This window comes from Dendrobates tinctorius, unplaced genomic scaffold, assembly GCF_039654945.1.
Source record: "Dendrobates tinctorius isolate UK_male_01 unplaced genomic scaffold, ASM3965494v1 ptg000159l, whole genome shotgun sequence".
In the NCBI taxonomy this organism is placed as follows: Eukaryota; Metazoa; Chordata; class Amphibia; order Anura; family Dendrobatidae; genus Dendrobates; species Dendrobates tinctorius.
Genome location: NW_027361826.1, coordinates 14398352 through 14421526, shown reverse-complemented (window position 1 = coordinate 14421526; position 23175 = coordinate 14398352). Strand labels below are relative to the sequence as shown.

The 23175-nt window shown below is 48.0% G+C and overlaps 1 protein-coding gene across 4 annotated transcripts in view; it reads left to right on the top strand.

Moving 5' to 3' along the window:
- Window positions 1–23175, top strand: part of ZC3H7B (zinc finger CCCH-type containing 7B) — a 107345-nt gene that overhangs the window by 26530 nt on the left and 57640 nt on the right. For all 4 annotated transcript variants that reach the window (XM_073549558.1, XM_073549559.1, XM_073549557.1 and 1 more), the window contains 2 exons: window positions 17024–17185; window positions 21257–21456. In XM_073549558.1, coding sequence (XP_073405659.1) covers window positions 17024–17185; window positions 21257–21456 — 362 coding nt within the window. The remainder of the gene's footprint in view (window positions 1–17023; window positions 17186–21256; window positions 21457–23175) is intronic.

Here is a 23175-nt window from a genome sequence, read left to right as displayed (position 1 = left end):
GTGTAAGGGAAATTGAGGAGTCGGAGTCGCAGGTTTGGCTTACCGACTCCACAGCCCTGATACTCCTCTCCAACGGCAAAAATTAGAGTAAATAAATTATCTGATAGTTTCTCATTACATAGGGGTATGAGGCAGGGGTGCCCGTTGTCTCCTTTGCTGTTTGCCTTAGCCGTGGAGCCCCTGGCCGCTAAAATAAGGGATGCACGAGAGATAAAAGGATTTGTCTATGGAGTGAAGGAGGAGAGGGTGTCTTTGTATGCCGACGATATTTTGTTATTTTTGGAGGACTCTGGAGAATCTGGATAACGCGGTGAGGAATTCGGGGAATTTTCTGGACTCAAAATCAATTGGGACAAATCGTGCATTATGCCCATTGATGAGGTTGATAGTGGTTCAGGGGAGGTGGAAATGTCAGCAAAATTGAAGGTAGTTTCGAAATTTAAATATTTGGGGATACAAATCGCCCTTCCTCTGACGAGGTTTGAAGAACTTAATTTAAGCCCTCTGTTACAAAAAAATACGTACCAAAATTTCGGCGTGGAATAAATTACATCTTTCTGTAATTGGAAGGGTGAACCGTTTAAAGATGATTGTGATGCCACAGCTGTTATATGTACTGCATAATTCTCCAATTTGGATCCCGCAGAGTAGGTTCCGCAAAATGAAATCGCTGTTTGGCGAACTAATATGGGGGGGGCAAGGTTTAAACAATAATAATCATAATAATAATTTTTATTTCTATAGCGCCGACATATTCCGCAGCACTTTACATTTCAGAGGGGATTTGTACAGACAATAGACATTACAGCATAACAATAATCACATACAGTAGATTATAACAAATACCAAGAGGAATGAGGGCCCTGCTCGCAAGCTTACAGTCTATGAGGAAAGAGGTAGACACGAAAGGTGGGTGGTAACAGTTGCCCTGATTGTATGGACCAGCCATAATGTTAAGTGTGTAACAGTACAGATGCAGAGGGCTAATGGATGCATAAAGCATGTGGGAACATGATGCGGGAAATCTGGTTATGGTAAAACTTTTGGCTGTGCCACACAGGGATAGATTAGGTTAATGTGTTGAGGCAATAGGTCAGTCTGAATAAATGTGTTTTCAGGGCACGCTTAAAATTGTGGGGATTGGGGACTAATCGTATTGACCTGGGAAGTGCATTCCAAAGAATTGGCGCGGCACGTGTAAAGTCTTGGAGACGGGAGTGGGAGGTTCTGACTATTGAGGATACTAACCTCAGGTCATCAGCAGAACGGAGGGCGCGGGTAGGGTGGTATACTGAAACAAGGGAGGAGATGTAGGGTGGTGCTGAGCCATGGAGGGCTTTGTGGGTGAGGGTAATAAGTTTATACTGAATTCTGGAGTGGATGGGTAGCCAGTGTAATGACTGGCACAAGGTAGAGGCATCGGTGTAACGATTGGTGAGGAATATGATCCTGGCTGCAGCATTCAAGACAGATTGGAGAGGGGAGAGTTTGGTAAGAGGGAGACCGATTAGAAGAGAGTTACAATAGTCGACACGAGAATGAATAAGAGAAACAGTAAGAGTTTTTGCAGAGTCAAAAGTAAGAAAAGGTCGAATTCTAGAAATGTTTTTGAGGTGCAGATGACAAGAGCGAGCCAGTGATCGAATGTGGGGGGCAAAGGAAAGCTCGGAATCAAGTATGACCCCAAGACAGCGGGCCTGTTGCTGGGGAGTAATAGTGGAGCCACCCACAGAAATAGCAATGTCGGGTATAGGTACATTAGTAGAGGGAGGAAACACCAGGAGTTCAGTTTTTGACAGGTTCAGTTTCAGATATAGTGAGGACATGATATTAGACACAGCGTTTAGACAATCGCCGGTGTTTTCTAGAAAGGCTGGCGTGATGTCAGGAGAAGAAGCGTATAATTGGGTGTCATCAGCATAGAGATGGTACTGGAACCCAAATCTACTGATTGTTTGACCAATAGGGGCAGTGTACAAGGAGAAGAGGAGGGGGCCTAAAACCGATCCTTGGGGGACCCCAACAGTAAGGGGAAGGTGAGAGGAGGAGGAACCGGCAAAAGATACAGTAAAGGAGCGGTCAGAGAGATAGGAGGAGAACCAGGAGAGAATGGTGTCCTTGAGGCCAATGGAGCGGAGCATAGTGAGGAGGAGCTGATGATCCACAGTGTCGAATGCTGCAGAGAGATCCAAGAGAATTAGCATGGAGTAATGACCATTTGATTTAGCTGTTAGTAGATCATTAGAGACTTTAGTGAGGGCAGTTTCAGTGGAGTGTAAAGAGCGGAAACCGGATTGGAGATGGTCGAGAACAGAGTTTTCTGAGAGATAGCGGATAAGACGGGAGTGGACCAGGCTTTCCAGGAGTTTAGAGATGAAGGGAAGATTAGAGACAGGTCTATAGTTAGCGGCACAGTTTTGGTCGAGGGATGGTTTTTTAAGTAGTGGATGTATGATGGCATGCTTAAATGAGGAGGGAAAAATACCAGAAGAGAGAGAGAGAGAGAGGTTAAATATTTTAGTTAGGTGAGGGGTGACAGCAGGGGAAAGGGACTGGAGGAGATGTGACGGAAATGGGTCACTGGTGCAAGTAGTTGGGCGAGAAGATGCAAGGAGCCTGCTTACTTCTTCTTCTGTGACTGGTTCAAAATCAGAGAGTGAGCTAGATGCAGTGGGGGAGGGAGGACAGTGCATGGTATGAGGTGATTGGGAGATAATTTCCTGTCGAATCTGGTCAATTGTTTCTTTGAAGTAATTGGCCAGATCGTCAGCTCTGAGCTCCGTGGTTGGGGCCTGTACTCTTGTATTGAGTAGAGAATGAAAAGTGTCAAAGAGACGTTTCGGGTTATTTGACAGTGAGGTGATGAGGGTGTTGAAATAGGTTTGTTTGGAGAGGTGAAGGGCAGTGTTGTATGTTCTAAGCATAAACTTAAAATGGATGAAATCTTCGTGTAGATTGGATTTTCTCCACAGACGTTCGGCGCACCTGGAGCACCGCTGCAGGAAACGTGTTTGCACCGTGTGCCAGGGTTGTCGCTGTCTGCGTTGTGGTGTTCTATTTATAGTGGGTTCAAATTCATCCAGGGCACTTTGAAGTGTTTCATTGTAATGCTTCAGTGCAGAATCAGGACATGAGAGGGAGGAGATAGGGGCCAATGAAGACTGCAAGAAACTTTGCAGAGGCCAAAGGAGGAAGGAGGCTTAGCACTCCCTAACCCCTGGGTATATTTTTTATCAGCACAATGCCAGCATATTGGAGGATGGGGGGAGGAGACGGGAAAGGGACAATCGCCCATTACAGTCATGGCCAAAAGTTTTGAGAATGACACAAATATTTTTACAAAGTCTACTGCTTCATTTTTTCTAATGGCAATTTGCATATACTCCAGAATGTTATAAAGAGTGATCAGCTTAACAGCAATTACTTGCAAAGTCAATATTTGCCTAGAAAATTAACTTTATCCCCCAAAACACATTTCAACATCATTGCAGCCCTGCCTTAAAAGGACCAGCTAACATCATTTCAGTGATTGCTCCATTAACACAGGTGTGGGTGTTGATGAGGACAGGGCTGGAGATCAATCTGTCATGATTAAGTAAGAATGACACCACTGGACACTTTAAAAGGAGGCTGGTGCTTGGCATCATTGTTTCTCTTCTGTTAACCATGGTTATCTCTAAAGAAACACGTGCAGTCATCATTGCACTGCACAAAAATGGCCTAACAGGGAAGAGTATCGCAGCTAGAAAGATTGCACCTCAGTCAACAATCTATCGCATCATCAAGAACTTCAAGGAGAGAGGTTCCCTTGTTGCCAAAAAGGCTCCAGGGCGCCCAAGAAAGACCAGCAAGCGCCAGGATCGTCTCTTAAAAGTGTCTCAGCTGCGGGATCTGGCTACCAGCAGTGCAGAGCTTGCTCAGGAATGGCAGCAGGCAGGTGTGAGTGCATCTGCATGCACTATGAGGCGGAGACTCTTGGAGCAAGGCCTGGTCTCAAGGAGGTCAGCAAAGAAGCCACTTCTCTCCAAAAAAAAACATCATGGACAGACTGATATTCTGCAAGAGGTACAGGGAGTGGACTGCTGAGGACTGGGGTAAAGTCATTTTCTCTGATGAATCCCCTTTTCGATTGTTTGGGACATCTGGAAAACGGCTTATTCGGAGAAGACCAGGTGAGCGCTACCACCAGTCTTGTCTCATGCCAACTGTCAAGCATCCTGAAACCATTCATGTGTGGGGTTGCTTCTCAGCCAAGGGAATGGGCTCTCTCTCAGTCTTGCCTAAAAACACAGCCATGAATAAAGAATGGTACCAGAATGTCCTCCAAGAGCAACTTCTCCCAACCGTCCAAGAGCAGTTTGGCGATCAACAATGCCTTTTTCAACATGATGGAGCACCTTGCCATAAAGCAAAGGTGATAACTAAATGGCTCAGGGAACAAAACATAGAGATTTTGGGACCATGGCCTGGAAACTCGCCAGATCTTGATCCCATTGAGAACTTGTGGTCAATCATCAAGAGACGGGTGGACAAACAAAAACCTTCAAATTCAGGCAAAATAAAAGCATTGATTTTGCAAGAATGGACTGCTATCAGTCAGGATTTGATCCAGAAGTTGATTGAGAGCATGCCAGGGAGAATTGCTGAGGTCCTGAAGAAGAAGGGTCAACACTGCAAATATTGACTTGCTGCATTAACTCATTCTAACTGTCAATATAACCTTTTGTTACTCATAATATGATTGCAATTATATTTCTGTATGTGATAAAAACATCTGACGAACACACATAAAAACCAGAGGGCAGCAGATCATGTGAAAATATAATATTTGTGTCATTCTCAAAACTTTTGGCCATGACTGTAGTTTGAGATATTTGATTGGAAAATGGCCTCTGGGTGAGAGTTTGGAAGGGGGTCAATTTTTAAAACTGGGCTCTCGGTTTCCTACTGTTCTCCTAATTCATTAAGTATGGGAAAAAGTTAAACAGATTAGGGGTGTCACAGGCCTTACCAAATATTCTCTTATATGGGATAATATAAATTTAAGCAAATGGAAGGATTTGGGCCCTGGAGAGAGGCAGGAATTAGAAGGATGGGTCAGCTAATGGGTCAAGGGAGACTTAAGTCATTCGTGGAGTTACAAACAGAATTCCAGTTATCACATTTAAATTTATATCATTATAAAAGAATTTAGCATGCATATCAGTCGCAATGTCGGAGAAAACTTATTGAGATCCAGATTGATATCACTCTGGCTTCCATTTTGGAGAACAGCGGGACAAGGGGGACAATTTCAGAAGTGTATAGAGATTTATTATTCACCTTTCTAGTCAAACATCCCATCAAGTCTAGAGTGAAATGGGAAGCTGAATTGGGAGTGATAAATGATGATAGATGGGAATCTATTTTAGAATATGTGCTTAAGATCTCTATGAGCGAACCTGGGAGGATGTCTCAATTATACTTGATTCATAGAGCTTACAGAACTCCCGATAAACTGTTCAAGATGGGTTTGAGGTCTGATTCCGAGTGTCCACAATGTTCGCAGGAACGGGCAGACATGTTACACATGCTGTGGCAGTGACCTAGATTGTCTACCTTCTGGACAGTAGTATTGAATCGGATTGAATTGATATATAGGTGTGTAATTCCCAGAGACCCTTTGGTCTGTATATTAGGTTATGTGGAAGAATTGGCAGCGGTATCTAGGGTCAAACTGGCGATTGCTATTCATAGCAAGGAAATTGATAGCTCGGTTCTGCATCAGAGAAGATCCTCCGACTAGACGAGACTTTCTTACGCAAGCGGATCATATAATTTTATTGGAAAAAAGTATTTATACTAAGAGAAATAAACTCGACGTATTTCAAAAGATATGGCAGCCATGGATAGAATGGTATTAGATCTGAGGGGAGGATGCATTATGTTTTAGATGATGTTCATACTATACAATTGTATATGGATTGGGGAAAGAATATCGGATGGGCAATGAGGAAGACACTGAGGGGGTCTCGAAGGGGGGGGGGAGTTTTGTTCATAAAAATATATGAATATATGTGAACAATAGCTTGATGTCATATGTGTTATAATTGTTTTCCTTAATAAAAATTTATCTGATTAAAAAAAAAGGGCTACCAAGAAACATACTGCGTTTTTTACCTCTTGTTCCACTTGCAAGACTGCTTTGCCCAGTGCCCAAACTAATCCGTTATGCACGGATTGCGACCCGGCCTGTGCCCAAACTCCATCCGCTGCCACCGGGCCCCCTGTATTTAGTCTCCCTGAGTGGGCCGTGTCCCTGTCACGGTCTGTGGAGTCACTGACCAAGGCTATAGACTCCCTCCGGGAATCCTCTTTAAGTCAGAACGCGCCTTCGCCGACCGAGGAGGGCTCTGGCGACGGCCGGGAACCGTCCACCAGCTGGGGGCGTACTTGTTCCAGGGATGGTCAGGTATCTAGAAAGCGGACCCATGACCTGTCCCCCAGTCACCCCTGCGCTTCGGCACCTGCAAGCTCTGGCTCTCGCTCTCACTCTCCTAATGTTTGCAGCGAGCACGACTCTGAATACGAGTCTGACACGTCTGTACCCCAGAATCCTCCAAATGACCAAGAATCACTTGATTCTCTTATAGAGTCAGTCAATAGAATGCTGAAGTTGGATGAGAATACTCCTGCTCCGGAACACGTTGTTTCTTTTAAAAAGACTAAACATGTGCGCAGGATATTTGCCAGCCATCCAGAGTTTAAGGGCATTGTCCAGAGACATACGGACCGGCCACATAAATGGTTCTCAGGTCAAAAGCATATTGAGGCTAAATACCCTTCTGTGGATCCTCCTATATCGCGTCTTGCTTCCAAAACGTTCCTATCCATTTCTGAAGGTTCTTCAGTCAAAAACCCCTCTGATCGTCAAATAGACTACCTTGCTTGCTCAGTCTTTGAAGCTTCGGGAGCGGCACTTTTTCCATCTTTCGCGGTGACTTGGGTGGCTAAAGCTATGGCCGCTTGGGCAGAGGTGTTAGTTACTGCCATCCAAGATAGCAATCTTCCTCCGGAGGCAGTCAGCGTCGCCAGGCAGATAGTCCACGCAGGAGACTTTGTAGTGGACGCTTCTTTAGATGCCGCCAATTGCGCTGCACTGGCAGCCGCAAATGCAGTCTCCATTAGAAGGGCCCTATGGCTCCACGACTGGCGGGCAGATTCCACCTCCAATAGATCGTTGACTTCTCTGCCTTCTCAAACTGGTCATCTATTTGGAGAGAAACTGGACCAGCTCATTTCTCCTTCGCCTCATTGGGGGACACAGATACTGTGGGTGTATGCTTCTGCCGCTAGGAGGCTGACACTAAGTGAAAAAAAGAGGTTAGCTCGTCCTCCGCCGTATACACCCTCGCCCCTATTGCGGGCGGAAATCAGTTTTTTGCTTCGTGTCCATGGATGCACACGTCTGGTTTTTCTCCAGACTTTTTTCGTCTTTTTCCCATGAAGATGAGACAGGGGCAATGGATCCTTTTGAAAGGGTCCGATTTTCCCAAGCCAACAACGGGCGAGCACGTGCGAGTGTCCCTCTATGTATCCTCTCCCGCGTCGTGGGACACAATGCCGGACTTAGCCCTGTCCACCCCTAGGTATTGAAACCATGGGCTGTACAGAGGCACAAGACTAGTCTGTGCAGCCACCACTGCTCCACCAATGCTTAGACTGCGGTGCTGCAAGGTGGCGGACGGTCCCTCTCCTCACCCCCTGAAGGGGTTAGATTTAGCTAGGGTGCCTGCACCGTCCTATTTTTTATCGAGGCCCCCTCACATACCTGCGCTCAGGCTGAAGAGGATTATCGGTGAGAAGAGGGTCTGGGAGGGCTCCTGCAAAGATCCCAGGGCTGGACCCTCTAGCCGGCGGAAGTCACTGGCCATTCAAGGCTAGAGTGGCTGGATCCGTCAGGCGGCGCCGTGCCGGTTAGTAGCGCCCCTAGAGCAGTTTTACATGCTTGTGACTCATTCCCACAGCTGGTGGCGCACGGGGAGGCGCTAGACTGGGGTAAGTACTGCCCGAGAGGCCACCCTATAGGGGAACTGAGGCGCTACCTCCTCCCCCCTCCCCAGCAGCAGATACAGCATGTCCAAAAAAGCAAAGACGCACACGTTCTTTTACGCTGCATGCATCTCTTGTCGGGCTGCGTTTCCGCGGGCGCAGAGCAAGCGATTATGCAAAGCCTGCGAATCCGAACGCGCCCAGGAGCCCTCCCCTGCGACTGTGACCAATGTGTCGAATCCCCCGAAGTGGGCCCTATCACTGTCACAGTCCATGGTGTTGCTTACGAGAGCAATAGAGTCACTTCAAGCCCCAGATAGGGGAAGGGACAATAGCTCGCCGGCCTTAGAGGGAACCTCCACCTCACAAGAGCCTCTGGCCTGCAGGGGCCGCTCTCACTCCAGGCAGACCCGGAGGAAACGAATCCACACGGTTTCGCACGGTCCATCCGGTGCCTTGGCATCCATAGGCTCTACTTCTCGCTCCCCGTCACCTGTGGTTGATAGCGAGCAGACCTCAGATTGCGACTCAGACGAGCCCCTTGACCTGGACACTCCAGGGTCACGTGAAACAGTGGACAGCCTCATAGAAGCCGTCAGTCAGACCCTGGGGATTTAGGATGATCCCGCAGCGACTGCGGGGCATAAAGTGGCATTTAAGCGGATGAAGCGCCCGCACAGAATTTTTTCTTCTCACCCGGAGTTTGAGGACATAGTGTAGCGGCACAGAGAACGTCCAGACAGGCATTTCTCGGGTCAAAAGGCACTCGAAACAAGGTATCCGTTTGCGCCGGACCTCCGTAAAAAATGGATGGAATCCCCGATGGTGGATCGCCTAGCCACTGAGACCCTGCTATCCATCCCTAGTGTTTCCTCGATTAAGGATCCCACGGATCGCATTTTAGAGAGCTTGGCTCGCTCAGTATATGAGGCGTCAGGGTCAGCACTCGCTCCCTCGTTCGCAGCAACTTGGGTAGCCAAGGCTATGATATCATGGTCAGAAGCATTAAACAAGGTCGCGCAGGAGCAGGATCTACCTGCAGAGATTTCGGAGGTCGCAGGTCAGATGGTGATGGCCGGAGACTATGTACTCAATGCGTCTTCGGATGCGGCCAATTGCTCGGCACTTGCTGCCGCTAATGCAACTTCCATCAGAAGAGTCCTATGGTTAAGGACATGGCGAGCCGATTCTACTTCTAAGAAGTCCTTGGCTTCCCTGCTTTATCAAACTTTATCAGTGCGGCCTCCTATTTGGGGAGAAGTTGGATCAACTTATCGCCGACTCCACAGGAGGGAAGAGCGGGTTTCTCCCTCAACAAAAGGTCAAAACGTTTTTTCGTCACCTGTTCCAGGCACGTTTTCGGGCCTTTCGCAACCCCGGATGGACTACAGCGGCCAATTCTGCCGCCTCAGGCCGCCCCAGCCAGGATAGGGAGCGGCAGGTCTCGTATCGAGCCAACCCACTGGGGAGAATGCGAACTCAGCAGCCCAGATCGAGGGGATCCTGATCCCAAAGATCGTCGGCCAAATGACTTGAGGCCTTTACCAGACGACACCAGCAAGGTGGGCGGCCGCCTACTCTGGTTTCACCGCGTCTAGGTCAGTGTCGCTTATGACGCATGGGTAAAGGAATTGGTGGCCTCAGGTTACAAAATAGAATTTGTCAGATACCCTCCAAGACGGTTTTTTCTCTCCCGGCTTCCCAGGGTGGATTCCCAGGCAAGGGCTCTATTGGGAGCCATCAAATCGCTCTAGCACAACGGAGTCATTGTTCCAGTGCCGGAACACGAAAGGGCTCAGGGATTCTATTCCAACCTTTTTGCGGTTCCCAAAAAGGACGGGTCTGTCAGGCCTGTTTTGGACCTGAAGCTTCTGAACAAATTCATCAGGATCAGACATTTCCGGATGGAGTCTCTCCGTTCAGTCATATCGGCCATGGAGCAGGGAGAATACTTGGCCTCAATAGACATCCAGGACGCATATCTGCATATTCCCATTTTTCCTCCTCATCAGAGGTTTCTACGCTTCGCCATCAGCGATCAACATTTTCAGTTTGTGCCACGGCTCCCAGAGTGTTCTCAAAGGTTATGGCAGTTGTCATGGCCATACTGCATTCTCGAGGCATAGTCGTTTTGCCTTATCTGGACGACCTCTTGGTCAAGGGCCCATCAATACGAGCATGCGAGGAGAATGTCAACATCACGCTAGATACTCTTGCCCGCTTAGGATGGTTGGTCAATGTGAAGTCATCCCTTGTGCCAGCTCAGAGGATCTCCTTCCTAGGAATGATCTTCGACACTTGCCGTGGGTTGGTAATTCTCCCTCAGGGAAAGGCGCTAGCTCTCCGGCAAGGAGTCTCGACACTTCGCCAGCCAGTCCCTCATACCATCGGATCCGGGATGAGGATTCTAAGGAAAATGGTGGCAGCAATGGAAGCGATACCATTCGCCCAGTTCCATCTTCGCTCCCTGCAGCGCACCCTCTTGTCAGCCTGGGACAAGAATCCTTTCACGCTCGATCGGCGGTGCAGACTGTCCTCTCAAGTCAGGCAGTCGCTCGGATGGTGGATAACCAGTTCCTCTCTGGCCCAGGGGGAACCTTTCCCCCCAGATCATTGGCTGGTAATGACAACCGACGCCAGTCTCCTCGGTTGGGGAGCGGTGTTTCACCACCATACAATCCAGGAACGGTGGTCGCCACAGGAGACACGCCTCCCAATCAACTTATTGGAGATGCGAGCAATTCGGCTGGCTCTGCAGAAGTTTCATCTCTTTCTAGCAGGTCGCCCATTCCGGATTCAATCGGACAACGCCACGGCGGTGGCTTACATAAATCATCAAGGGGGCACCCGCAGCAGAGCAACCATGCGCGAGGTGGGGCAGTTCTTCAGTGGGCCGAAGCAAACCACTCGGTGATTTCGGCTGTCCACAACCCGGGCGTGGAAAATTGGGCGGCAGACTTTCTCAGCCGGCAGGGTCTTGCATCCGGAGAGTGGTCTCTACATCTCGAAGTTTTTCAGCAGATTTGTCAGCTGCGGGGAACCCTGGATGTGGACCTGATGGCGTCCAGAGTGAACGCCAAGGTGCCCACATACGTTGCTCGAGCCAGGGACCCGCAGGCAATCGCTGTGGACACGTTGGTGCCATGGAACCAGTTTCGCCTCCCATATCTATTTCCCCCACTGCCACTACTCCCGAGGGTCATCAAGAAGATCAAGACGGAAGGGGTTCCGGCGATTCTGCTGGCCCCAGACTTGCCCCGTCGAGCGTGGTACGCAGATCTAATGCAGCTGCTCGCCGACGTTCCTTGGCGCCTGCCAGAGCGCCCAGATCTACTTTCTCAAGGGCCGATTTGCCACCTGAACTCAGGGGCCCTGTGTTTGACGGCATGGCCGTTGAATCATGGATTCTAACCCAGGCAGGGTTTGGGAACAAGGTGGTCGCTACAATGATTAGCGCCCGGAAGCCTGCTTCAGCACGAATTTACCACCACACCTGGAAGTTGTTCTTTGCTTGGTGTCGAAGCCACAGTGTTTCTCCGCTGAGATTCTCAATCCCCAACATCTTGGCCTTTCTCCAGTCGGGCCTAGACTCGGGCTTAGCCCTAAGTTCCCTCAGGAGACCAATATCGGCCTTATCCGTCCTGTTCCAGCGCAGAATTGCTACCAATCTGCAGGTGAAGACTTTCATCCAGGGAGTCTCCCACTTGGTACCTCCCTATAAGGCGCTTATGGACGCTTGGGACCTTAACCTGGTCCTAAGTGTTCTGCAGGAAGCTCCATTTGAACCGCCTCAGGATATCTCCTTGAGGTGCCTTTCCTGGAAAGTGGTGTTCCTAGTGGCCATCACTTCTATCAGGTGGGTTTCAGAACTGGCGGCCCTATCCTGCCAAGCCCCGTTCCTCACTTTCCATAAGGATAAGGTGGTGCTCAGACCAGCCCCTCCTTTTCTGCCGAAAGTCATGTCCTTTTTTCACATTAATGAAGATGTTGTCTTGCCTTCATTTTGTCCAGCACCGGTGCATCATGTGGAAAAGGCTCTTCACAAGTTAGACCTGGTAAGAGCCCTCCAGAGGTACGTGTCGAGGACGGCACCCTTTCGTCAGATGGACACGCTGTTCGTGCTCCCCGAAGGGCACAGGAAGGGACTCGCTGCCTCAAAGTCGATCATAGCCTGATGGATTCGTTTGACTATTCAGGAGTCCTACCGCATTAGAGGCACGCCGATTCCAGCAGGGATCAGATCGCACTCTACTCGGACAGTGGGCGCCTCTTGGGCACTTCGGCACCAGGCTTCGACGGAACAGGTTTGCAAGGCAGCAACCTGGTCCAGCCTGCACACATTTGCCAAACACAATATCCACACTCAGGCCTCGGCGGATGCGAGCCTGGGTAGAAGGATTCTCCAAGCAGCGGTGGCGCACTTTTAAACAAGAGGTGAATGTAGCTTGGATCGGTGAGTCAATCTCCCACCCAGGGACTGCCTTAGGACGTCCTACAGTATCTGTGTCCCCCCAATGAGGCGAAGGAGAAACATGGATTTTTGTGATAACTCACCGTAAAATCCTTTTCTCCGAGACGCTCATTGGGGGACACAGCACCCACCCTATTAATGCCAGTTGGCTCTTGTTTTGTTTACATTTATATGCATTTATTAATTTGATATAAGGGTGGTGTTTTGGACATGTTGTACCTGTATTAAGGCTGATTTTGTTGTCCTCCTACTGCTTTGGCACCAAACTGATTTCCGCCCGCAATAGGGGCGAGGGTATATACGGCGGAGGAGGAGCTAACCTCTGTTTTTTCACTTAGTGTCAGCCTCCTAGCGGCAGAAGCATACACCCACAGTATCTGTGTCCCCCAATGAGCGTCTCGGAGAAAAGGATTTTACGGTGAGTTATCACAAAAATCCATGTTTCTGACACTAGCAGGGGCAGAGCAAATTCCTCCCCCAACAAAGGCCCGTCCTGCCATTTCTAAATCAACAGCCGACTCATTTGCGGCCCTTTCGCAACAATTCCAGCTGGCTCTCCACAACCTTGTTTTCTGGAGCAGGTCGGTCCCCGCGTGGTGACAGAGGCTCCCAGGTCTCATACAGACCTAACCACTCTTGGACCCAGGCCAAGGGCATCTAGATCTAGGGGAGCCAGATCCCATAGATCCTCTACACAATGACTTGTTGCGGTATCCGGCGGACACTGACAAAGTAGGCGGTCGTCTACTTTCGTTCAGTCAGACTCAGACCTGGCTCGCGGTCGTCCACGACGAGTGGGTCAGAGAGCGGGTGTCCTCTGGATACAAAATAGAGTTTTCTCCACCCCCCCCTCCCCCCCGACATGGTTTTTCCGGTCCTCGCCTCCAAAAACAAAGACATCAGCTTTCCTTCGGGCCGTTCAGGTGCTGCAAAGGGACGGAGTCATCATTCCGGTCCCTCAAGACGAAAGGTTCAGGGGTTTTTATTCAAAACGATTTGTGGTTCCAAATAAGGATGGAACGATGCGGCCCATACTGGACCTCAAGCTATTAAATCAGATCATCAAGGTACGATGATTCACAATGGAATCTCTCCGTTTAGTCGTCGCCTCCATGGAAAGAAGAGAGTTCCTAGCATCCATCGATATCAAGGATACTCAGTTTCACATTCCAATTTGTCCATCCCACCAGCAGTTCCTGCGCTTTGTAATTCGCGAGGAGCACTTCCAGTTCGTTGCCTTGCCTTTTGGCCTCGCCACCGCCACTTTACCAAGGTCATGGCCATCCTTCACGCTCGGGGAGTGGTGGTACTTCCGTATCTGGACGACCTACTGATCAAGGGTCTGTCCCTTCCAGCCTGCAAGGAATCCGTAGGCATCACTGTAAATACACTTTCTCGCCTGGGTTGGAAGATAAACGTCGAAAAGGCTTCTCCAACACCAGCTCACCAGGTTTCCTTTTTGGGAATGATCTTGGACACTTCGTGCGGGTTGGTCATTCTCCCTCCAGAAAAGGCCCGAGCCTTACAACAGGGAGCACGGACTCTTTCCCGACCAGTTTCTCATTCCATACGTTTCAGCATGAGAGTTCTCGGAAAGATGGAAGCAGCGATAGAAGCGGTCCCATTTGCACAGTTTCATCTCCGCCCTTTGCACCATGCGCTGCTGTTGAATTGGGACAAGAACCCGTTCTCCTCGGACCGTCGGTTCCTTCTGCCCCTGCAGGTCAGACAAACCCTCAGGTAGTGTACATTGAAGTCCTCCCTGAATCAAGGGAAGTCCTTTCTCCCAGTACTACGTAGGTTGGTGGTGACCACCGACGCAAGTCTTCTTGGCTGGGTTGCGGATTTTTGCCACCACGCGGCACAGGGTCGTTGGTCTATTCGAGAGTCTCGCCTCCCCATCAACATCTTGGAGATACGAGCGATCAGAATAGCCCTACTGAGTTTCCACCATCTCCTCACAAGTCACCCCATCAGGATCCAATCCAACCGTCAGAGGGGTACCCGGAGTAGGATGGCCATGCACGAAGTGAGTAACATCCTCCGTTGGGCCGAGACCTACCGTTCGCCCATCTCGGCGATCCACATCCCGGGGGTAGAGAATTGGGCGGCGGATTTTCTCAGCCGCCAGGGTCTCGCCTCAGGAGAGTGGTCTCTTCATCCGGAGGTATTTCAGCAGATTTGCCATCGCTATGGGAGTGTCTCTGAATGTAGGTCTCATGGCGTCAAGACTAAACAACAAAGTTCCTCGATTCATTGCCCGATCACGCGATCCATGCGCCATTGGAGCAGACACACTAGTTCTGCCGTAGCACCGTTTTCAACTCCCGTACATTTTTCCCCCTCTTCCCCTGCTTCCAAGGGTCATCAAGAAAATCAGAGTAGAGAGGGTACCAGTGATCCTAGTCGCGCCGGATTGGCCGTGCCGGGCATGGTACACAGAACTCGTCCAACCTGTCGCCGACTTTCCCTGGAGACTTACAGATCTCGTGGATCTCCTCTCACAGGGCCCGATTTACCACTAGAACTCCGGGGTCCTGTCTTTGACGGCGTGGCCGTTGAATCCTGGATTCTAGCACAGGCTGGTTTTTCTCACGAGGTAATCTCCACCATGATTAGTGCTAGAAAGCCCGTGTCCATGCGCATTTATCACCGCACCTGGAAGATCTTATTCTCGTGGTGCAAGGACCATGGTCGTTCCCCTCTGGTGTTCTCCATCCCTTCCATATTGGAATTCCTACAATCCAGACTAGAGTCAGGCCTCGCGCCTAGTTCGCTCAAAGGCCAAATTTCTGCTTTGTCAGTTCTATTCCAACGCAAAATTGCCACCAAATTGCAGGTGAAGACGTTCATTCAGGGAGTTTCCCATGTGGCGCCTCCCTATAAAAGGCCATTGGAATCATGGGACCTTAACTTGGTTCTCGGGGCTTTACAAGAGGCTCCTTTCGAACCACTGCAGGACGTGCCACTAACTGTTCTCTCTTGGAAGGTGGTCTTTCTAGTGGCAATTACTTCAATCAGACGAGTTTCGGAATTGGCGGCCCTGTCCTGCCGTCCTCTGTTCCTGAATTTTCATCAGCACAAGGCAGTTCTGAGAACGTCCCTGTCTTTCCTGCCCAAAGTCGTGTCTTCCTTTCATCTCAATTAGGAAATTGTTTTGCCTTCCTTTTGTCCGGCACCAGTCCATCGCATTGAGAAAGCCCTCTACACCCTGGATGTGGTTAGGGCTCTTAGACGGTACATCTCGCGGATGGCTCCCTTTCGCAAGTCAGATGCCCTGTTCGTACTTCCAGAGGGGCATAGGAAGGGTCTAGCCGCCTCAAAAGCCATGCTAGCCAGGTGGATTCGCTCAGCTCTTCAGGAATCCTACCGTGTCAGGGGCACGCCTATCCCAGCAGGTATTAAGGTGCATTCTACCCAATCAGTGGGCGCCTCTTGGGCCATTCGGTAACCAGGCGTAGGCAGAACATGTCTGCCTGCGACTTGGTCCAGCTTGCGTACTTTTACAAAACATTACCATATTCACTCTCAGGCCTCTGCAGATGCAGCTCTTGGCAGGCGCATTCTACAATCGGCAGTACCACAGCGTTAAGCCAGTGGTACATGGGGTATTAGCAGTTGTATGCTCCCTACCCAGGGACTGTTTTAGGACGTCCCATGGTCCTGTGTCCCCCAATGAGGCGTAGGAGAAATAGGGATTTTTGTGTGTACTCACCGTAAAATCCTTTTCTCCAAGCCAATCATTGGGAGACACCGCACCCACCCTGTTAGCCTATTGGCTTGTTGTCTCGTTCTTAGGTTTTGACATAGTTATTGTTCCTTGTTTAAATACTCCTACTGCTTTTTCACCGAACTGGGAAAATCTCAGCCAGCGAGAGGGTGTATACTGCAGAGGAGGAGTTAATTTTTCTGTGTTCACTTAGTGTCGTCCTAGTGGCAAGCAGCATAACACCCATGGTCCTGTGTCCCCCAATGATTCGACTCTGAGAAAAGGATTTTACGATGAGTACACACAAAAATCCCTATTTTTGGTATCACTGCATTTGTACTATAATATTTTTTATTCCATATAGTGAACTTGGTTAAAAAAACATGGAAAAATTATTCCATAATTGCTATTTTTATATAAAGAAAACCTATCACTTGCTCAAAAAAGTAAGTCAAATATCTTGTAAAAATCAGTGAGCGTCCATGATTCTGCCGCTTTTTTCCTTATGTATCCATTGTAGGGATATTCACATTTATATCCACCAGTGTAAAAAGAAATACAAGACCCAAAAATTATTTAAGCCCTCATTCATCACATTACTTTTTTTTTGGCCTCATGCTGACTAGTGTTTTTCTGCCTATATTACATAGCCTAACTTATTTGTTTGTTCATTCATTCCTGAATTAATGATATTTTTAGCAATATTTTTGCTTGTACGTTTAGACTGTATACAAGGTGATATGGTTCCTGGAGGCTGGGTAGTGTTCTGATCATTTTAATGCCCATTTTTATGTTGCTTTTTTCCTTTGCAGGCCCCAAAGCGCTCGATTTCGCCTACAAAGAGAAATTTGAGCACAAATGTAAAAAAGACATTTTATTAGCACGAATGAAAAGCTCTGAAAACAAGGCCTGGTTAAAAATTCGGCAGAGGCCAATGAAAGTCAATTTTTCTGGTCCATTCATGCTGTGCAAAGGTAAGGAAAAATGTCTTTAGTTTTTAGTAGATTGTGTCACCTAACTGGAATTTGTGAGGAATTGCCATTTTGGACCATTGTAAAATACTGTGGCATGACTTTCTCTGTGATTAGAACAGTAAACAGTTGTCAGCTTGTGGACCAATATGTGATGTAAATCTTCCAGCCGACCCACGTGTGCTCCTGCAAAGGCATTTCTGAGTATTATGCAGAGCCTGCACAGAAAGCGTGCAGGAGAGGTGAGAACACCATCAGAGACAGCCAGACTCTCCATAGGGAATGCTGAGATGGTTTACTGCTTTCCTTGTTGTCACATATAAAGTTTGAGAAGTGGCCATGACTCTTCCTGCTTCGTTCCTGATCATTTACGCCAGGGAAATGCAGTAGCTGCTGGGTCTCAAGACAAATCAAGGAATCTTGCGAGTCAGTCTTGGTGCCATCAAATCAATGTGTGACGTTCAGACCTGGTTGAAGATGACCGAGTACAGGGACCACACGCCTGCGGTTAGGCCATAGTATGTCAGCAGCCCAGTTGTCCACTCTGGGTATGTGGACTGCTGAGATTGCCAGGACTGTTTGTTTTGACCATGCAAGGATAGAGCAGTGGCATTGGCACACTCTTCAGCTGATCCTGGCAATGAAGGAGGGACAGACAAATGGCTTTGAGCTCCAGGACATTGATAGAAAGTAGGGCTTTGTGATTCTTCCAGCACGCTGGACGGTAAGCTTTCGGAAGAATCTTCATTCGCATCTGTCACTGGAAACGTTTGTCTGGGTGCTTCCACTGTTTTGACAGTACTTGGTCGAATCAATTGTGATCTGAGAAGTGTCTGGCCAATTTCCTGACCTTCTTATGACACTTTTAAGATTCGTCCTCTTCTTTTATGTTCAAAGATTGATTCGTGGCTTGAACCAGACTGTCGACCATATCTTAGTTTAGATGCTTGGTCAAAGTCTAGGTAAGATTCCTGCATTTTCTGTGTCTTCGGAAAGGGGGGACCAAGAAAGCGTTCATCCTGGAAGAAGTGGTAGGGGAAAGACCTACCTGAAAGAGGATCTTGCTCAGAGCGGCATGGATCTCCTGTGCGATCGGCCATGTAAGTGCAGAGGTTTTGATGGGTCTGACTCGCCCTGGGAAGTGGTCAGAATATCAGGGGCTTTGGAGTTAGGCAGTCCCTTTGACAGAGACTATGGACTAGGATACCCCGGTTGAGTCGGCGACAGACTGTGAGAGCTCTACTGCCCATTTGGATGGAGAGAAATGGCTCTCATATTGGGCATTAGGATATTCCTGTCAGGGATGGGGCGTTAGGCGTCTGTAATGGGTGCAGGTAGAGGCAGGTTGCCCAATGGAAATTTGCACTTGCAAGAGGCACATACAGAGCATGACAAAGGGAGGTTGGGCAGGTTGGCAGTGGCATGCACGATCCACTCTGGGATCAGGCATGGTTGAAGAAGAGATAGAAATAGAGGTACCAGGAGGAAGGAAAAGCTACCAAACAGAGCAGTCTTCGTTCCTGGAGTGAATAGCAGATTCAACCCGGTACTGAAGACTGCTGAATGCCTTACTGGAGTTGCGAACATGTCAGGTTAATAGGCTATAGAGTGTTCTCAGGAGGCGAAAGCCTTTCTATGAAGCCAGGACGGAGCTAGAGTTAGGTCCATATATATTTGGACAGAGACATTTTTCTAATTTTGGTTCTAGACATTACCACAATGAATTTTAAACAAAACAATTCAGATGCAGTTGAAGTTCAGACTTTCAGCTTTCATTAGAGGGTATCCACATTAAAATTGGATGAAGGGTTTAGGAGTTTCAGCTCTTTAACATGGGCCACCCTGTTTTTAAAGGGACCAAAAGTAATTGGACAATTGACTCCAAGGCTATTTCTTTGTTATGTAATTCTCAATTAAGCAGATAAAAGGCCTGGAGTTGATTTGAGGTGTGGTGCTTGCATTTGGAAGGTTCTGCTGTGAAAGAAACAGCGGTCAAAGGAGCACTCCATGCAGGTGAAACAAGCCATCCTTTAGCTGCAAAAACAGAAAAAACCCATCCGAGAAATTGCAACAACATTAGGAGTGGCAAAATCTACAGTTTGGTACATCCTGAGAAAGAAAGAAAGCACTGGTGAACTAATCAATGCAAAAAGACCTGGGCGCCCACGGAAGACAACAGTATGGAGTGGAGAGAACTATTTCTGTGTGGAGTGGAGAGAACATGGCACCGTCCTGCTGAGAAAAGTGGGCCGAGCTAAGGCATGTGAGAGACCCGTGCGAATTGGTGGATGGGCAGGACTGTCATCGTGTGAGAAGAACCCATGAAAAATTGGTTGGATGGAGGACGTGTGGCTTGCCGAGGCCAGCAAGGCTGTTTAGAAGCCAGGGACTAATTAGTGCAGAAGCTCGACTGAGGGGACAAAGTGCTGCAGTTCGTGCTGGAAGCCTGGGGTGTGCCAGCGCACAAGGAGGGACGGGAACAGGGAGATCCTACTACCAGACTCGAGTCCCTGGAAGTGAGAGGGGCTGTGCTGTGCAGAGCTGCGATGCATGCTGTAGTTTGGAAATACACTTGTGTGTCCTGAAGATGGCGTCTCTGGGTCCATCTTCACAGAAGCCTTTGAGACAGTCTTCTGAGGTCCCTGGATCTATCTTCGCTGGGACCTTGAGCTCGGCCTTCCTGTCATGCAGCTTGTCTCCCTGTGGCGGGCAGGAAACAGGGGCATGACCATTTTCCTGGTCACCTGAATGCAACTGCGTTAGGGAATAGGGTCCTACCAGACGGGATACAGTGTGAACTTTTCAGCACGGTCCTCTTGGTTTTTATGCAGAGTGACAGACCTTTCTGCTCTGTTTCCCAACCTAAAAGAGATGGAAGCAAAACAAAAAGCAATTCGGAAAAAAACTAAAGGAAAAACAGGTTTGGATCTCACACCTGTGTCTGATTCCTTCTGACAAAGCTTAAACTTAACTTGGTGCCATTAGGTGGCAGGTGTAACCTACTGAGGAGGAGCTGACTCTTTTGTTAGTGTCAGCCTCCAGTTGGCAGCAGCAGCACATCATGGTTTCCTGTGTCCACCAATGAAGGCTCAGAGAAATAGAGATCACAAAAAAATAAATACTAGTATTTAAAATGACAAAAAAATAAATCCTTGTATTATAGATAGCAAAAAAGATTCAAAAATTATTTGAAAAATGATTATACTTTCTATATTAATTTCTTATGGGTTTAAGATTTCCCAAATCTTCAATTCCAGAAGATATAAATCTGCCCAGGTGTCTTGTAACGAGCTGTGTCCATGCATGATCCAGGCAGATTTGCATACTTTGTTAGTTAGAGGGCCTGTCACTTGCTCAAAAAAATTACTTTGTAAAAATCCCTGAGTTCCCTTGATTCTGTCGCTTTTTTTCTGTTTTGAGCTGCGCTATTCTATTGCAGAGATATTCACACTTGTTTGTTTGAGAGCACAGTATGTGACATCTCTGTTTTGCAGCCCAACTTGGCACTTTTACACAGTCTTCTCTGCGGGTGCATGTCTTCACGCCTCCCTCCCAGATGCTGGCAATCGCAGCTCGGGAGTGTCTGAGACTGCTAGATTACCTGCCGAGCTGTGGTTGGATGGAGGAGATGACGACACACATCCCGGAAAAGACTTTATAGTAGGGCCCAGTTGGGCTGAGAAGCACAGATTTCACATATGGAGCTCCAGAGGAAAGAAATGTGGATATTTCTTTAATGAAACCACTCAGTGCAACATAGAAGAAACAGAATCAGGGAAACTCAAGGATTTTTTCAAAGTATAACTTTTTTTTTTTTAAAGCAAGTGACAAGTCTTCTTTATTAATGACTTTTACTATTAAATGTCAGTGAACAGTGATCTTGAAAATCGTGAGTAATTGACAAGTAAAATATATTAGAACATTGTTTAAATGAAATAATTCCTTGAATTAACTTTCTTCTGACTAGCGGTCAATTATTCTACAGAATTACTAGACAGAAGTGTACATTTTCTATTATACGTCCGATAAAAATGTCAAACGCATTAACAGTAGTTGACTCTTTCTCTCCTGCAGACATCCAGAGCCGTCAGGACTGTAAATATGGCGATAACTGCACATTTGCATACTATCAAGAAGAGATTGACGTATGGAATGAGGAGCGGAAGGGAGCGCTGCATCGAGATCAGCTTTTCCAGCTGCCAGGACTGGTGAAGCCAGGAAGTGTTTCTCGCTTTTTGCATGAGCAGAAGGGAATCTTCACCTTTTTATGTCAGGTAGAATATTGAACCTATGTTTAAAAGTTTGTGTACGTGGTCGCTGCTCGCTCATTCAGTTTAAAAGGAAAGTTCTAAAAGAAAAATTCTCTTTAAAAGGAAAGTGTCATCAGAAAATGGCCGCCTGTTTAACCCCTTGGCAGGGAGTGTCAGCTATTACGGTACATAAAACTGATGCAAGAGCCGGGTCCAGTGAAGGCACATGATCCCAACCGTTTAACCGTCTAGATACCACGGTGAATAGTGATCGCAGCATTTAGATTGTCGACAAAGGAAGATGGCTTCCTCTGTACCTTATTGGCACCCCTGTGTTATGACTGTGTGTGCCGATGGTTGCTGTGGCAAATGGAAGCCTCCACATCTGCCATTCCAACAGCTAAGTAAAATTAGCAATGGCTTAAAACACTTAGTCACGCCAATTTCACACAGCTCCACTAAAATGGATGGAGCTGGGTAGGGGGGTGGGCCGTGGCGTGGTTACGGTTGCCAACCCGTCAGTTTCATGGAAAGTGGTGACGTTTCTTACTCCAGAAATATTCCCCCAATCCCTGACTGGAGTAGCATTTCTGGCGAGGGTCTGGAGTCACACACCACTAAGAAGATGCCCCAAATTCGTTAAGGAGCGTACACCTCTTAATGAATTCTGCTCATCTTGTTCCTGCTATCCCCTTAATGAATTGAGCTCATTGAGTTTTCATGTGTTTTATTAAAGAAGCACTCCCTGGGACTAGCGGTCGAAACCCTAGGAGAGTTTTACAACTTGAAAACCTTCCTTCTCTATATTTATTCAGACTAAGATAAAGGGATGGGAGAAGCTGCCCTTATTGGTTATGGCCCCCACCAGCCTAACTGTTGTTCCAAGGGTGCTATACATCCTTCTATAAATGCCAGTATATGTAAACACTAAGGCTAAGTGCACACGTTGCAGAAAATTTCTGCACAAAAACCTGAATCCCTTCCCAGAAACCGCACCTATTTTTCCGCGGCGGTTTTTGCGTGTTTTTTGCGCGGTTTTGATGCGTTTTTTATGCGTTTTTTACCGCAGCGGTTTCTAAAAGCATGGGAGAAGTCTAAACCGCGGAAAAAAACGCAAAATTAATGTGCATGCTGCGGTTTTTACCGCGATGCGGTTTTTTCGCGGTAAAAAACGCATCAATGTGCACAAAAAGTGCAAAATGCATAGAAATGACTGTGCACCTTATTTTTAGCGGTTTTATAGTGAAAACCGCGGTAAAAACCGCTAAAAAAACGCTGTGTGTGAACACAGCCTTATACTCTTCTGCAGTGAAATATGTATATGTATGGCTGTATGACCAGCAGTAAATTAAAATCTGTCCTTAAGACCCTTTTACATTTAGCGATGCACCAGCGATCCAACCAGCGATCCGACCCGGTCAGGATCGCTGGTGCATCGCTAAATGATCGCTAGTGAGCTTTCATACAGAAAGACCTCACAGCGATGCAGCAGCGACGCAGCGCACGATACTTACCATTCACACACAGCGATCCTGCGTCCTCCCGCCCGCCTCCACGCGTCGCTGGACGTCACAGCAGGAAGCCCAGCAGGAAGCGCCCGACGAGAAATGGAGCCAGACATTCTCGCGCGATCAGCGATGGACAGCGGGGGAGCTGGTCGCTGTATCACACATAGCGATATCGCTAGCAATGTCGCTATAACGTCACAAAACCAGTGACGTTTTAGCGATATTGCTAGCGATA